Below are 18,381 nucleotides of genomic sequence, written 5' to 3'. Positions count from 1 at the left end.
TCTTTCTTCTTCTTTTTTTTTTTTGTTTTTTTGTTTGTTTTTTTTTTTTTTTGGTTAAAAGAGTTTTAGAAGTCTGACAACATTTGAAGCTGGAGAGGATATGGAAAAACTAGAGCTCTCATGTACTGTTGACCAAAGTGTCAGATTGTTCAATCTTTTGAAAGCAATTTGTTGAATTGGTTATAAGATAATATGGGTGTACCATTTGGCCCAACAACCCCTACTCCTAAGGATATGCAGCCTATACAGACAGAACAGCAAGACTGTTGAAATGTGAGAATGCAAACAAATTATTTAAAAATGTGTAGTATAGTCTTGCTTATAAAGGACACAGTGGGGAAAAAGATTAAAAATCTATCGGTATGGATGAGTTGAATGAACCATGGTGTATCCAAAGTAAAGAATTTTATGTAACTATTAAAAAGAATGCAACAGGGGCACCTGGGTGTCTCAGTCAGTTAACTCTCTGCCTTGGGCTCAAGTCATGATCCCGGGGTCCTGAGATGTAGGCCTGCATTGGGATCCCTGCTCAGCAAGGAGACTGCTTCTATTTTTCCCTCTGCTGTCCCCCTCCTTGTGCTCTCTCTCTCTCTCTCTGTCTCAAATGAATAAATTAAATCTTTTAAAAAAGGGATGCAACAGATTTTTATGGATTGACTGTAAAGATGTTCATAATTTATTAGTTAGTGAAGAAACCAAGGTAAAGAACAATAGGTACAATCCATTATAGATTTTATTTTAATAAAATAGGTGTGACAATTTACATTAAATATATGCATATACATAAAATAATTTCAGAAAAATGGGAGAAATACCATACAAAATATCTAAGGGCAATTCTATAAGGCAATACGATTATTCCTATATGGGACAACTGGGTACTCAGCAGTTGACTATCTGCCTTTGGCTCAGGGCCTGATCACAGAGTCTCAGGATCGAGTCCAATATTGGACTCCCTGCACTGAACCTGTTTCTCCCTCTGCCTATGTCTCTGCCTCTCACTCTCTCTGTCTCTCATGAATAAATAAATAAATAAATAAATAAATAAATAAATAAATAAAAATAAATAAATAAAATCTTTAAAAAAAAAAAAAAGGATTATTCCTGTATGGCAAAATCTATGACATTAGATCTCTTTTTAAAAAACTGAAATTTCAATTCTTAGTGTGTTTTTCAGTAGTTGCCAAAGGATAGTACTACAAAATGCACCCTAGAAATTATATACAATTATATCAATTGTATACAAATACATGTCAAAGAGGGCAGCTTTATAAGACTTGCTAATGCATGAATCAATGAATTGGCACAAAAGAATTCTTTCAACCAGGAAAAAAAATCTCCAAATGCAAATGTCAAATCTGGGGTTCAGGAGTGTAAATGTCAAATCTGGAGTTCAGTGGGAATCTTATTTTTTTTCTAATGTCCAAAGCCAGATTATTCTTACTACACAAAAGAAGAGGTAACTTACCTTTGGCAATGTCTTTCCCTCCTGGCAGTTGATGCCTCCAATGAAGACCATGTTGGGCATCACAGGTTTGGGATAGTCCAAAACAAAGTCAGCTCTTAACAACCAAATTGACGTATGGCTATAGAGATCATAAGGCGTGACAGCTGTTTGGAGAATCTCAGATGCAACTTCTAAAGGAGTTTTTAAAAAATAGTGGCAAAATAAATGTTCCTCCAGGTGGAAGATGTGATTCCTCACTCTCTCTCTGAAACTCATGGCATCTGACAACATGGAGAAAGGTCTAGGAACATAAGAAAGGGGACTGGGGCATTGTGTGCTTTCCTCAAAAAAATGGCAAAATAATCCCCTGGTGAAGACCACAGATGGGAGTGAAAAATACTTGGCTACAATTAAGCCACACACATCAAAAGGATCCAGAAACACTGCATCAAAAGAACTCTCCTTTATGTATTCTACTAATTTTGGATCACTAAACAAATTCTTACAATGTAAAAAAAGGTGTTCAAGACTGTCTTTTAATGGACTTAAGACCAAAAAAAGTGAGCTTTGCTGCTGAGTTTTCCACTGAGAATAAGAGAAATTCTTGAACATCTGATTCAACTCCTCCAGATTGTAAGTTGTGGAATAAGTCTTCACCGTAAAATTGGAGGATTTTCCCAGTTGCCAACTCACCTCTGGTATGATTAAAACCAACTCATGCCCTCTTTGGATGAGTTGCTCCACAACCAAACGCATGGTAAACCAGTGGCTCCCATCCATGGGTACTACCAGCAGCTTGCCTGCCTCAGCAAAGCCAGATGTCAGCAGGAGACACACACACAACAGAGGAAAGCCAGTCAAAATTGTGGCAGCCATTGGAAACCTGCAGTCCAGGGCAATCCAGCTGCTTGGGTTCTGAGCTGGTGTAATAGAGGCAGTCCGTGGAAGAAGTACAGGCACAAAGCCCGCCCCAGCGGAGGGAGTGTATTTACACAGTCATGAAAAAAAAAAAAAAACTACACTCATTGCCAGTGATGCCCTCCTAAGAACGATAATGAATGGGTAGCATTTGCTGACAAACATGCTTCTAAATTTTCCAGACAGCAGTACCATTTGATCTTTGCCTTGGACAAAGATCATGCACTGTATGGCATGTCGATGCTCTTTTGGAAACAGAATTATTAGGCAATGTTTTGAGGACTCAGAGTGATAAAAAGGAAAGTAAATATCAATTAAAGTGATTTTTTCCAATTTTTTCCAAGGAAAACTTGGGTTATCTTCAGGATACATAAGACAATTTTGCCCAGAAAGAGATTGGCATCCCAGTTTCCAAGGAGGACATGAAGTCACTTACCACTAGCGTCCTCATGGACAATGGAACTGTATTCACAAGAGCCTCTAAAAAGCCTGGCATTGCCACCGGTTTTTCCACTTCCAAACCCTTTGTGGGCTACAAAAGGTTAAGAGTGCCAAATCCTGCCTCCATGGACCATTCTAGGAATTGATAGATGGAATAGGACTGTCCTCTATATTCAGTCACTTTCCCTACACACATCACATGCAGTGGGGTGGTCACTTGCCTGAAGCTTGCCAGAAGCACTCTGCTAGGCATCCTCTCTCTTTCCTCTGGGCTTCTGCATTCCTCTGTCTAGACCTCTCTGCTGAAGGCTGACCTAATTTGGCCTGCTACCCACCTGCAGGAATCTTTGTATCTGTCTCCCAAACTCTACTGAGCACTTGTTGACGCCAGAGGGTATATCTTCTTCATAGTTGCACTTTCCTTCTACAGGACCCATGCTATGCCTCACACATGGAAAGCACACAAGGACTTTTTGTTCCACTGGACTGGATTGCACTGTGTGAGTGCAATTATGGGTGGCTTAAGTGGTGCATGTCAGATAAGACCCTGAGAAACATTTACTGAGGGATTCTAAAGCCAACCTGGGGGCATAATCTTTGTTAGGGGCCAACATGGCTTCTTCTGAGTTGCCCAAACTACTACTAGACAAATAATAATATTTGCTTAGTCACCATTTATATCAGGGACTGATGGACTTTCAGATGAATGTCTAAAAAACAAAAATGAAGGCACATGATCAATCTTTCTGGATGGCTTACTTCAGAATAGATATCAATAAGATATAAAATAGCAGAAAATCAATGAACCCAAAAGCTGGTTCTTTGAGAAGATGAATTAACCTGATGAAGCTCTAGCCAAACTGATCAGAAAAAAAAAAAGAGAAGAAAAAATTATCAATATCAGGAATGAGAGAGTTGGCATCACTACATATTCCACAGATGTTAAAAGGATAATAAGAAAGAATACCAAGAACAAATTTATGTCAGTATATCTACAAGTTAGATGAAATGGACAAATTCCCCAAAGATGCAAACTATTAGTTTAACGGAGAAATATTACATAAATTGAGTAAAAATAATTTGTATATTTTAAGTTGAATTAACTTTGAATCCAAACGTTCCTACAAATAGAATTTCAAACTCAGATGGCTTCATTGATACAAGGTACCAAACATTGGAGGAAGAAATAAATTATTATTCAGAATATATCCTGAAAAGAGAAATAATATATTCTAGAGAACAGAAGCAAAGAGAACTTCCTAATCTTTCTAGGAGGCCACTGAGTTTGTCTATGAGACCAGCATTGCCACATACTAAAACTAGATAAAGACATCAAAAAAAGAAAAATGTAAAGACCAGTACTCCTCATAAATATAAATCAAAAATTTGACACAAAATTTAGCAAACCAAATTAAATAATATAAACTTATATAAAATATATTTTATCCCAGGAATACAAAGTTGTTTTATCAATAGAAAATCAGTCAAGGCAATTCACCATATAAATATATCATGCCTATAGAAATGATTATATGGTTTAGAAAAATATATATATACACACATATATATACCATGTATATGGTATATAAAGATATATAATAATAATATACAAAAAGTAGTGGGTCTTATCTCAGAAACACAAGGCTCTTTTATCACTAGAAATCAATCAAGGTAATTCATCATATAAATAAATCATCCTTATGAAAATGATTATATGGCTTATAATCATTTCCATAGGCATTGAAAAGGTATTTGACAAAAGCTAACATCCATTCCTGATAAAAATTGTCAGAAAACTAGGATCAGAAGAGAAAGTACTATACCTAATAAAGAGCATCTGTGGAAAAATCCATAACTAACAACGCACTTAACGATGAATGACTGAATGCTTTACTCCTAATCACATACAAGTCAAGGATGACCATCCTACCACTTCTACTATTGTTCTGAAGATTCTAACCAGTGCAGTCAGTCAAGAAAAATAAAAGGCCTCCACTTTGGAAAGAAAACTCTAACTGCCTTCTCCACAGACAACATAATCATCTCTGTAGAAATTCCAAGGGAATCTACAAAATATCCTAGAACAAATAAGTTTAGCATTGTTGCAGGATACAAGATAAATACTCAATAATCAATCATATTTCAGGGCATCTGGTGGCTCAGTTGGTTAAGCAATCAGCTCTTGATCTCAGCCCAAGTCCTGATCTCAGTGTCCTGGGATGGAGCCCCAAGTCAGGCTCTGTGCTCATCATGGGGAGTCTGCTTCAGGATGCTCTTTCTTCTTCTGCCCCCGCTTCCCCCTGATTGCTAATGTTCTCTATTTCTCTCTCTAAAATAATTAAATAAGTACACATTTATAAAAAAAACAATCAAGAGAGGGTCCAAGAAGACAGATGAGAAGGAGGCCTTAGTTTCATCTGCTCCCAGGAATTCAGCTAGAGAGTACTAAATCATCCTGAACTCCCACAAACTCAACCACGGATCTAAGAAAAGAATAGCTGCAACTCTACAAATAGAAAAGTGACCACTTTTTGCAAAATAGGAGGCTGGAGATGTGAATCTGGGGTGATATATCAGAAGATAAAACCCCCCCGGGGGGGTGGGGTGAGGCAAGATGGCAGAAGAGTAGGGTTCCCATGTCACCTGTCCCCACCAACTTACCCAGATAACTTCAAATCATCCTGAAAACCTATGAATTCGGCCTGAGATTTAAAGAGAGAATAGCTGGAACGCTACAGAGAGAAGAGGTTTTGCTTCTAACAAGGTAGGAAGGTGGTGGTGGGGGGGATAAAAAAGAATCAAGTGGGGGAGGGCCTCCCCAAAAAGCCAGGCTAAGAGGGGCAGGGACAGCCTCAGGGCAGGAGAGCCCTGCCCCGGAGAAGCGGGAACTTTAAAAATCCGCACCGGATTCTTCCCCGACAGAAAGGTGCTTAGCAGGGAACCCGGGCAGAACCGCAGGAGGGGCATTGGGGCCTCCAGGTACCTGGGGTCACTAAAGAGGAGGGGCACCCTGGTTAGATTGCTGCACCACGCGGGCTGAGCTCTGTAAAGGCCTGGAGTGCGCACCCGGTGGAGCCTCGGGAGCAGCTCAGGGGGTGGCTCCCTGTGGAAGGGGCCAGCCAGCCGGCAGTAGGATCCCAGCAGCACAGGGCCCGGAGCCCAGGGCACCGGGGGACACAGCCCTGGACCCTGCGCTGCCCTTGGCACAGGCAGAGGCAGGGAGGGCACAGGACAGTCAGGATGCTCCTGCTGCCGGATGGCCCCGAGCTGTGCAGGTCAGCGCCCCCTGCCCCCTGGAGCATCCAGGCCCTTGTGGACTGGGAGACTGTGGGAGTCACTGCAGGAGCTGACTCCAGGGCTGGAGATCTGGCCGCCTCCAGTGGTGTTGTTCCTCCTGGTGTCACCCTGTGCCTGGGACAGAGTGGGCTGCCCGGGGACAGGGGCCTCATGGGGTAAACAGCTCCCACTGAGCCGTGCACCTGGCAGGGGGCCGGGCAGCTCCCTCAGGTGCACACACCTGAGCTTCAGCACAGCAGGCCCCTCCCCCAGAAGACCAGTTGGAAGGACAGGGGAAGAGCAAGTTCTTGACTGAGAAGCACTGGAAAGTTCCAGGGGAAGTCGAGGGAATTACAGTATATAGAACCAAAGGGTACCTCTCCTTTTTTTTTTTTTTTCTTTTTTTTTCTTCCTTTTTCCAGTACAACTTGTTTTTAGCCACTGTGCACTGAGCAAAATGATGAGAAAGAAGAACTCACTACAAAAGTAAGAATCAGAAACAGTCCTCTCTGCCACAGAGTTACAGATTTTGGATTACAATTCAATGTCAGAAAGCCAATTCCAAAGCACAATTATAAAGCTACTGGTGGCTCTGGAAAAAAGCATAAAGGATTCAAGAGACTTCATGAGTGCGGAATGTAGATCTAATCAGGCCAAAATTAAAAATCAACTACATGAGATGCAATCCAAACTGGATGTCCTAATGACGAGGGTTAATGAGATAGAAGAAAGAGTGAGTGACATAGAAGACAAGTTGATGGCAAGGAAGGAAGCTGAGGAAAAAAGAGAAAAACAAAAGACCATGAGGAAAGGTTAAGGGAAATAAATGACAGCTTCAGAAGGAAAAATCTGTTTAATTGGGGTTCCAGAGGGTGCAGAGAGGGACAGAGGACCAAAAAGCATATTTGAACAAATCATAGCTGAGAACTTCCCTAATTTGGGGAGGGAAGCAGACATTCAGATCCAGGAGATAGAGAGGTCCCCCCCTAAAATCAATAAGAACCGTTCAACAGCTTGACATTTAATAGTGAAACTTGCAAATTCCAAAGATAAAGAGAAGATCCTTAAAGCAGCAAGAGACAAGAAATCCCTAACTTACATGGGGAGAAATATTAGATTAACAGCAGACCTCTCCACAGAGACCTGGCAGGCCAAAAATGGCTGGCAGGATATATTCAGGGTCCTAGATGAGAAGAACATGCAGCCAAGAATACTCTATCCAGCAAGGCTCTCATTCAGAATAGGAGAGATAAAGAGCTTCCAAGATAGGCAGAAACTGAAAGAATATGTGACCACCAAACCAGCTCTGCAAGAAATATTAAGGGGACTCTGTAAAAGAAAGAGGAAGCCCAAAGAAATAACCCACAAAAACAGAGACTGAATAGGTATTATGATGACACTAAATTCATATCTTTCAATAGTAACTCTGAACGTGAATGGGCTTGATGATCCCATCAAAAGACACAGGGGTTCAGACTGGATAAAAAAGCAAGACCCATCTATTTGCTGTTTACAAGAGACTCATTTTAGATCTAAGGACACCTACAGCCTGAAAATGAAAGGTTAAAGAACCATTTACCATTCAAATTGTCCTCAAAAGAAAGCAGGGGTAGCAATCCTCATATCAGATAAATTAAAGTTTATCCCAAAGACTGTAGTAAGAGATGAAGAGGGACACTATATCATACTTAAAGGATCTATCCAACAAGAGGACCTAACAATCATGAATATTTATGCCCCTAATGTGGGAGCTGCCAAGTATATCAATCAATTAATAACCAAAGTACGGACATACTTAGATAATAATACACTAACACTGGGAGACCTCAGCACTGCACTTTCTGCAAATGACAGATTTTCTAAGCACAACATCTCCAAAGAAACAAGAGCTTTAAATAATACACTGGACCAGATGGATTTCACAGATATTTACAGAACTTTACATCCAAACACAACTGAATACACATTCTTCTCAAGTGCACATGGAACTTTCTCCAGAATAGACCACATACTGGGTCACAAATCAGGTCTCAACCGATACCAAAAGATTGGGATTGTCCCCTGCATATTTTCAGACCACAATGCTTTGAAACTTGAACTCAATCACAAGAAGGAATTTGGAAGAAACTCAAACATGTGGAGGTTAAAGAGCATCCTGCTAAAAGATGAAAAGGTCAACCAGGAAATTAGAGAAGAGTTAAAAAGATTCATGGAAACTAATGAGAATGAAGATACAACCATTCAAAATCTTTGGGATACAGCAAAAGCAGTCCTAAGAGGGAAATACATTGCAATACAAGCATCCCTCAAAAAATTGGAAAAAACTCAAATACACAAGCTAACCTTGCACCTAAAGGAACTGGAGAAAGAACAGCAAATAAAACCTACACCAAGCAGAAGAAGAGAGTTAATAAAGATTCAAGCAGAACTCAATGAAATAGAGACCAGAAGAACTATAGAACAGATCAACAAAACCAGGAGTTGGTTCTTTGAAAGAATTACTAAGATAGATAAACTATTAGCCAGCCTTCTTAAAAACAAAAGCGAAAAGACTCTAATTAATAAAATCACAAATGAAAAAGGAGAGATCACAACCAATACCAAGGAAATACAATTTTAAAAACGTATTATGATCAGCTATATGCCAATAAATTAGGCAATCTAGAAAAAAAATGGACGCATTTCTGGAAAACCACAAACTACCAAAACTGGAACAGGAAGAAATATTTTCAATGTTTGCATATGTATGTATACACACACACACAACAGGATGATCAATGAAAGATTCAGGCATAAAAGCAGGTTAAAAACCTATGGCATTGTGGAATAGAAATACAAGCTCAAAGAGATAAAGGAGTGATGGTTGAATGTCAGAATGAGCAAACCGAACAAACACACCCACTCTTCAACCTGTCCTGGAGACAACCTGTTCAATCTGTAGACATCCCAGACTGTGAGGAAGCTCTTTCTTATAAAAACGACTCAACGGCTGCTCCCTGGTCCTGATTTATTTACTCTGACAGTACAGAATGGATTCTAATGGCATTCGGATCCCAACTTACTAGCTTCTAAAATTTCATATATCTGAAACACAACTCTTGAATTCCCTCCAGAAGCTCACCTTCTCTTCTAGGCTTTCCATGTGGTAATGATACTTCCATCTACTTAGTATTTCAGGTCACAAAGTGTACGAGGCATCACGCTCCCACAGCCCATCATTTACTATTCAGGGTTCAATCAGAGACATGAGGCCACCAAAGATTCATGTACTCAAGGATTTGGGGGTTTTTTCGTTAAGATTTTATTTATTTATTCATGAGACACACACACACACACACACACACACACAGAGGCAGAGGGAGAATCAGGCTCCGTGCAGGATGCCCACTGTGGGACTCAATCCCAGGACCCCGAAATCACATCCTGAGCTGAAGGCCGACACTCAACTGCTGAGCCATCCAGGTGTCCTTAGTCAAGGACGTGTTACAGGGATTTGATCCAACACTATGTGGGAGCTGATTGCACAATTTCTAGAAACAGTGTGATGCTGGAGCTTAAGGACAGCAAGGTGTGTCTTCAGAAAGCATGGGTGGGTGTGAAGTGGGGGAGAGCAAGGACAAGCTGGGACCCACAAGGATGAGCTAAAACCCATGAGAAGGGACTAGACCCCTGCAGTTGTGCTCAATGCCTCCAACCTTGATGATGTGAGTGTCCTGTAGGAGAAGCTGGTGCTCTTCCTCTCAGAGCTAAACACACATGTCCCAGGTGTGGGGAAAGCTGAAGGAGGAGCCAGCGAAGGGCAGAGCAGTTGAAGGTCCAAATGCTATTTCAGGCAAGTGAATTGAGCCTGCAGATAGGGGACGATGTGTCTGAGCCAACTAAATCATCTGTCCTGAGCATCTGCGTGTAAGAAAACACTAATGGCTGTGCTTCACTTCTACACTATCATTTCAAAAATGATATGATAAAAATACCTGAGACCTACCCTAATCAGAAACATCCAGATTGTTTGATCTTTTGAAAGCAACTTGTTGAATTAACTTAAAAGGTAACATGGGCATGCATTTGGCCAAACAACCCCTACTCCCAAGGACATTCAGCCTACAGAGAGAAGAGCAAGAATGTGGAAATGTGAGAATCTAAAGCAATTATTTAAGTAGATTTAGTGAAGTCTTGCTTATAAAGCACACAGTGGGATAAAGCTTTAAAAATCTATCACTATGGCTTAGTTGAAAGAACTATGGTGCATCCAAGTAAAGAATTTTATGCAACTATTATAAAGAATGTGACGGGGGCCTGGATCTCTGGGTCAGTTAATTTTATGCCTTGGGCTCAGGTCATAATCCCAGGGTCCTGGGATGTAGCCCTGCATTGGGCTTTCTGCTCAGCAAGGAGCCTGCTTCACCCTCTCCTTCTGCTGCCCTCTCCTGGTACTTATTCTCTCTCTCTCTCTCTCTCTCTCTCTCTCTCTCTCTCTCTCTCTGACTCAAGTAAATAAATAAAATCTGAAAAAAAAAAGGCCACAGATTTTTATGGATTGACTATAAAGATATTCATTATTTATTAGTAAATGAAAAAAGCAAGGTAAAGAACATTAAGTCCAATCCATTACTAGATTTTATTTTAATAAAACATGTGAGAGAATATACATTAGATATATGCATATAGAAAAAATAATTTCAGAAAAATGGGAGAACTACCATACGAAACTTCTAAGGGCCTTTTCCTCAAAGGATGGCATTAGTTATTTTAAAAAGTGAAATTTCAGTTTTAGTGTGTTTTTCAGTAGTTTCCAAAGGATAGTACTACAAAACCAGCCTAGAAATTATATACGATTATATCAATTGTGTACATATACGTATCAAACAGAGCAGCTTTATAATTTGCTACAGCACGAATCAATGAATTGGCACAAAAAGAATTCTTTCTACCAGGAAAAATTTCCAAATGTGGGAAATGTAAATGTCAAATCTGGAGTTTAGTAGGAATCTTTTTTTTCTTTTCCTTTTGTGTGTGTGTGTGTGTGTGTGTGTGTGTGTCCAAAACCAGGTTATTCTTACTAGGCAAAAAAGAGGTAACTTACCTTTGGCAATGGCTTTCCCTCCTGGCAGTTGATGCCTCCAATGAAGACCATGTTGGGCATCACAGGTTTGGGATAGTCAAAAACAAAGTCAGTTCTTAACAGCCAAATCGACATATGGCTATAGAGATCATAAGGTGTGACAGCCTTTTGGAGGATCTCAGATGCAACTTCCAAAGCAGTTTTTAAAAAATAGTGGCAAAATAAATGTTCCTCCAGGTGGAAGATGTGATTCCTCACTCTCTCTCTGAAACTCATGACATCTGACAATATGGAGAAAGGTCTAGGAACATAAGAAGGAGAACTGGGGCACTGTGTGGCTTCTTCAAGATAATGGCAATACAATCTCCTTGTGAAGCCCACGGATGGGAGTGAAAAATACTTGGCTACAATTAAGCCACACACATCAAAAGGATCCAGAAACACTGCATCAAAAGAACTCTCCTTTATGTATTCTACTAATTTTGGATCACTAAACAAATTCTTACAATGTAAAAAAAGGTGTTCAAGACTGTCTTTTAATGGACTTAAGACCAAAAAAAGTGAGCTTTGCTGCTGAGTTTTCCACTGAGAATAAGAGAAATTCTTGAACATCTGATTCAACTCCTCCAGATTGTAAGTTGTGGAATAAGTCTTCACCGTAAAATTGGAGGATTTTCCCAGTTGCCAACTCACCTCTGGTATGATTAAAACCAACTCATGCCCTCTTTGGATGAGTTGCTCCACAACCAAACGCATGGTAAACCAGTGGCTCCCATCCATGGGTACTACCAGCAGCTTGCCTGCCTCAGCAAAGCCAGATGTCAGCAGGAGACACACACACAACAGAGGAAAGCCGGTCAAAATTGTGGCAGCCATTGGAAAACTGCAGCCCAGGGCAATCCAGTTGCTTGGGTTCTGAGCTGGTGTAATAGAGTCAGTCCGTGGAAGAAGTATAGGCACAAAGCCCGCCCCAGCAGAGGGAGTGTATTTACACAGTCATGAAAAAAAAAAAACTACACTCATTGCCAGTGATGCACTCCTAAGAACGATAATGAATGGGTAGCATTTGCTGACAAACATGCTTGTAAATTTTCCAGACAGCAGTACCATTTGATCTTTGCCTTGGACAAAGATCATGCACTGTATGGCATGTCGATGCTCTTTTGGAAACAGAATTATTAGGCAATGTTTTGAGGACTCAGAGTGATAAAAAGGAAAGTAAATATCAATTAAAGTGATTTTTTCCAATTTTTTCCAAGGAAAGCTTGGGTTATCTTCAGGATACATAAGACAATTTTGCCCAGAAAGAGATTGGCATCCCAGTTTCCAAGGAGGACATGAAGTCACTTACCACTAGTGTCCTCATGGACAATGGAACTGTATTCACAAGAGCCTCTAAAAAGCCTGGCATTGCCACCGGTTTTTCCACTTCCAAACCCTTTGTGGGCTACAAAAGGTTAAGAGTGCCAAATCCTGCCTCCATGGACCATTCTAGGAATTGATAGATGGAATAGGACTGTCCTCTATATTCAGTCATTTTCCCTACACACATCACATGCAGTGGGTGGTCACTTGCCTGAAGCTTGCCAGAAGCACTCTGCTAGGCATCCTCTCTCTTTCCTCTGGGCTCTGCATTCCTCTGTCTAGACCTCTCTGCTGAAGGCTGACCTAATTTGGCCTGCTACCCACCTGCAGGAATCTTTGTATCTGTCTCCCAAACTCTACTGAGCGCTTGTTGACGCCAGAGGGTATATCTTCTTCATATTTGCACTTTCCTTCTACAGGACCCATGCTATGCCTCACACATGGAAAGCACACAAAACTTTTTGTTCCACTGGACTGGATTGCACTGTGTGAGTGCAATTATGGGTGGCTTAAGTGGTGTATGTCAGATAAGACCCTGAGAAACATTTACTGAGGGATTCTAAAGCCAACCTGGGGGCATAATCTTTGTTAGGGGCCAACATGGCTTCTTCTGAGTTGCCCAAACTAATACTAGACAAATAATAATATTTGCTTAGTCACCATTTATATCAGGGACTGATGGACTTTCAGATGAATGTCTAAAAAACAAAAATGAAGGCACATGATCAATCTTTCTGGATGGCTTACTTCATAATAGATATCAATAAGATATAAAATAGCAGAAAATCAATGAACCCAAAAGCTGGTTCTTTGAGAAGATGAATTAACCTGATGAAGCTCTATCCAAACTGATCAGAAAAAAAAAAAGAGAAGAAAAAAATTATCAATATCAGGAATAAGAGAGTTGGCATCACTACATATTCCACAGATGTTAAAAGGATAATAAGAAAGAATACCAAGAACAAATTTATGTCAGTATATCTACAAGTTAGATGAAATGGACAAATTCCCCAAAGATGCAAACTATTAGTTTAACGGAGAAATATTACATAAATTGAGTAAAAATAATTTGTATATTTTAAGTTGAATTAACTTTGAATCCAAACGTTCCTACAAATAGAATTTCAAACTCAGATGGCTTCATTGATACAAGGTACCAAACATTGGAGGAAGAAATAAATTATTATTCAGAATATATCCTGAAAGAGAAATAATATATTCTAGAGAACAGAAGCAAAGAGAACTTCCTAATCTTTCTAGGAGGCCACTGAGTTTGTCTATGAGACCAGCATTGCCACATACTAAAACTAGATAAAGACATCAAAAAAAGAAAAATGTAAAGACCAGTACTCCTCATAAATATAAATCAAAAATTTGACACAAAATTTAGCAAACCAAATTAAATAATATAAACTTATATAAAATATATTTTATCCCAGGAATACAAAGTTGTTTTATCAATAGAAAATCAGTCAAGGCAATTCACCATATAAATATATCATGCCTATAGAAATGATTATATGGTTTAGAAAAATATATATATACACACATATATATACCATGTATATGGTATATAAAGATATATAATAATAATATACAAAAAGTAGTGGGTCTTATCTCAGAAACACAAGGCTCTTTTATCACTAGAAATCAATCAAGGTAATTCATCATATAAATAAATCATCCTTATGAAAATGATTACATGGCTTATAATCATTTCCATAGGCATTGAAAAGGTATTTGACAAAAGCTAACATCCATTCCTGATAAAAATTGTCAGAAAACTAGGATCAGAAGAGAAAGTACTATACCTAATAAAGAGCATCTGTGGAAAAACCCATAACTAACAACGCACTTAACGATGAATGACTGAATGCTTTACTCCTAATCACATACAAGTCAAGGATGACCATCCTACCACTTCTACTATTGTTCTGAAGATTCTAACCAGTGCAGTCAGTCAAGAAAAATAAAAGGCCTCCACTTTGGAAAGAAAACTCTAGCTGCCTTCTCCACAGACAACATAATCATCTCTGTAGAAATTCCAAGGGAATCTACAAAATATCCTAGAACAAATAAGTTTAGCATTGTTGCAGGATACAAGATAAATACTCAATAATCAATCATATTTCAGGGCATCTGGTGGCTCAGTTGGTTAAGCAATCAGCTCTTGATCTCAGCCCAAGTCCTGATCTCAGTGTCCTGGGATGGAGCCCCAAGTCAGGCTCTGTGCTCATCATGGGGAGTCTGCTTCAGGATGCTCTTTCTTCTTCTGCCCCCCCTTCCCCCTCATTGCTCATGTTCTCTATTTCTCTCTCTAAATAAATAAATAAATAAAAATTTTAAAAAACAATCAGGAGAGAGTCCAAGAAGACAGATGAGAAGGAGACCTTAGTTTCACTGCTCCCAGGAATTCAGCTAGAGAGTCCTAAATCATCCTGAACTCCTGCAAACTCAATCACGGATCTAAGAAAAGAATAGCTGCAACTCTACAAATAGAAAAGTGACCACTTTTTACAAAACAGGAGGCTGGAGATGTGAATCTGGGGCAATATATCAGAAGATAAACCCTGGGAGGAGGGAGACTCCATAAGCTGGCTACCAGAAAGTGCTAGAGCAGTGGAGCACAAAATCTGAACTTTTAGAAGTCTGCTGGAGATTAGAAGGCCGCCTTTTTACCTCTCATCCTCTACAAGGGTGAGGTAAGACCTCAGGGAACAAAAGCCACAGGGAGCAATTGGGAGCTGGTTACTTAGCCTGGCCCCCTGGCAAGGGAGCTGCAATACCCCCCCACCCCCCAGGGCAGACACTTGAGTATGAACACAACAGGCCCCTCCCCCAGAACAACAGCAAGAACATCCAGCCAAGACTTTGTTTACTGAACACTGAGAACTGCAAACACCCAGCGCTGAGGGAATATAAGACCTAGAATTCATGGGTTTTATCCCATTATTCTTTGTCTTTCCATTTTCTTTTTTTCTTTCTTTCTTAAGATTTTATTTATTTATTGAGACACAGAGAGAGAGAGAGAAAGAGAGAGAGAGAGGCAGAGACACAGGCAGAGGGAGAAGCAGGCTCCATGCAGGGAACCCCACGTGGGACTCGATTCCGGATAACCAGGATCACACCCCGCTAAACCTCTGCGCCACCGGGGCTGCCCTATTTTTCTATTTCCTTTTTCCATATCTTATTTTATCAAGTCTTTTTATAAAATCTTTTTTAATATTCATGTTTACAGTATTGTCATTATATTTGCTTTTATTTTTGTATATATCTAATTTTTATTTCTCTTACAATTTCAGATGCAGTTTCTTCTAACGCACCAAAATACACCCAGAATCTAGTATATAGATTATTCTGTTCTGTTCTCGTCACCTGTCTGATCATATTTGCTATGATTTTCTTCATTCTTTTTGGTTCTTTCTGTTTATTAAAGTCTTTTTTAATTTTCATCTTTGTCTTTAATTTTATTTGTGTGTGTGTGTGTGTGTGTGTGTGTGTGTGTGTGTTTCTTTCTTTACAATTTTGAGATGTAGTTTCTTCTAACAAACCAACCAAAATACATTCAGGATATAGTGTATTGCTCTGTTCTGTTCACCTGTCTGTTTATATTCCTTCTCTTTATTTTTTTTTTTTTGTCTTTTAATGTTCATTTTACAGTTACATTCTATCTTTTCATTGTATTTTTTGTACATTGATCAGTTTTTCTTTGGTCACAATTTTGGGATCTCGTTTTCTAACAAACAGACTAAAATTCACACAAGATCCTGGTACTGCTCTATTCTGTTCACCTGTCTGATTATATTCCTTTTTTGTTTGCTTGTTTGTTTTTTGTTGTCTCAAGACTCTTCTTATTTGTTTAGTGTATATTTCTCTGGGGTCCTTGTTGCCATTTTAGTATTTTGTTCTATTCATCAATTCTTCTCAGGAGAAAATGACAAGATGGAAAAACTCACTTCCAAAAAGAGAACAAGAGGCAGTACTGGCTGCTAGGGACCTAATCAGTATGTACATAAGTAATATGTCAGAACTAGAATTCAGAATAATAATTATAAAGATACTAGCTGGGCTTCAAAAAGAGCATAGAAGACTACAGAATCCCTTTCTGAGAAAATAAAAGAACAAAAATCTAAATAAGTCAGAATCAAAAAGATGATTAATGAAATGCAATAAAAACGGAGGCTCTAACTGCTAGGATAAATGAAGTACAAGAGGAAATTAGTGATATAGAAGGCAGAATGATGGAGAATAAAGTTGAGAAAAAGAGAGAAAAACAAAACTGGATTCACCAAAGGAGAATTCAAGAGATAAATGGTACCATAAGGGAAACAATATTAGAATATGGGATCCCAGAAAAAGGAAGAGAGGGGTGCAGAAGGTATATTGGAGCAAATTCTACATAGAACTTCCCTAATTTGGGGAAGGAAAGAGGCATCCAAGTCACCAGGCACAGAGAACCCCCTTCAAAATTTATAAAGATCCATCACACCCCAACATATCATTGTGAAACTTGCAAATCTCAGAGACAAAGAGAAAATCTTGAATGCAGCTCAAGAGAAGTCCATATCCTGCAAGGTAGAAACATTAGGCTGGCAGCAGACCTAACCACAGCGACCTGGCAGGCCAGAAAGGGCTGGGACGATATATTCAGGGTGATAAATGAAAAAAATATGCAGCTAAGCATACTTTATCCAGCTAGGATGTCATTCTAAATAGAAAGAGAGATAAAAAGCTTCCAGAATAAATAGAACTAAAAGAATTTGGATCACCAAAATAGCCCTACAAGAAATATTAAAAGGGAACATTTAGCAAAGTGAGAGCAAAAAGTAACACACAGCAGAAAGGAACAGAGACAATCTACAGAAACAGTGACTTTACAGGTAATACAATGTCACTAAACCCATATCTTTCAATAATCACTCTGAATGTAAATGGGCTAGATGCCCCAATCAAGACACAGGGTATCATATTGAAGAAAAACCAATAGCCATTTATATGCTGTCTGCTAGGGACTCACTATAGACCCAAAGACACCTCCAGATTTAAAATGAGGGTGTGGAAAATATTTATCATGCTAATGGATGTCAAAAGAAAGCTGGTGTGGCAAGCCTTACATCAGACTAATTAGATTTTAAACTAAAGACACTAATAAGAGATGAGGAAAGATACTATGTCATAATTAAAGAGTCTATCCAACAATTGACTGAGACAGAGGACTAACACTTCCTAACACATTTCAAGACTTCTTGTAAAGCTAGAGTAATCAAGTGTTTCATAAACAGATTGTTGAAACAGATTAGAAAGTCCAGAATAAATCCATAGATATATGGACAACTGATCTTTTATGGAGATGCAAAGGCCATTCAGTACAGAAAACAATAGCCTTTTCAACAATCAAATATCTATCAGCCAGAAAGCAAGAAAAAACATCACCTCTGTGGTCTTCCTCCCAAAATAGCTGAAGTCTGGTTTCATCATGATTTTTTTTTTTTTAAAAAAAGAACAAATTGAAATCAGGGGCATTCTACAAAATTCCCAAACAATATTTCCCAGAACTGCCAATATCATCGAAATCAAGGAAAGCCTGAGAAACCATCACAATTTAGAGGAGACACTATAATATGATATTCTGGATGGGAACCAGGAAATGAAAAAGGACATTAAGTAAAAATAAATGAAATCTGAGTAAAATATAGACTTTGATCATATCAATATTTGTTCATTAGTAGTGACAAAGGCACTGTAGTAAAATAAGCTGTTAACAATAGGGGAAGGTAGGTACAGAGTATACGGGAATATTTTCAACTGCATTTTGCAACATTTCTGTAAATCTAAGTTTATTCTAAAATTAAAATTTTACTTTTAAAAAGGA

General features: G+C 39.1%; 1 protein-coding gene across 1 annotated transcript; it reads right to left on the bottom strand.

The window, feature by feature from the left end:
* Positions 1-11,141: 11,141 nt before the first annotated feature.
* LOC119865859 (UDP-glucuronosyltransferase 1A9-like) lies at positions 11,142-12,113 on the bottom strand. The gene has a single exon (XM_038574243.1). The coding sequence runs from the start codon at positions 12,018-12,020 to the stop codon at positions 11,142-11,144; it is 879 nt and encodes a 292-aa protein (XP_038430171.1). The 5' UTR covers positions 12,021-12,113.
* Between the last annotated feature and the right edge of the window lie 6,268 nt (positions 12,114-18,381).

This window comes from Canis lupus, chromosome 25, assembly GCF_011100685.1.
Source record: "Canis lupus familiaris isolate Mischka breed German Shepherd chromosome 25, alternate assembly UU_Cfam_GSD_1.0, whole genome shotgun sequence".
Lineage (NCBI taxonomy): Eukaryota > Metazoa > Chordata > Mammalia > Carnivora > Canidae > Canis > Canis lupus.
The sequence above is the reverse complement of the archived record's forward strand: the minus strand, read 5'-3'. Positions and strand labels throughout refer to the sequence as shown.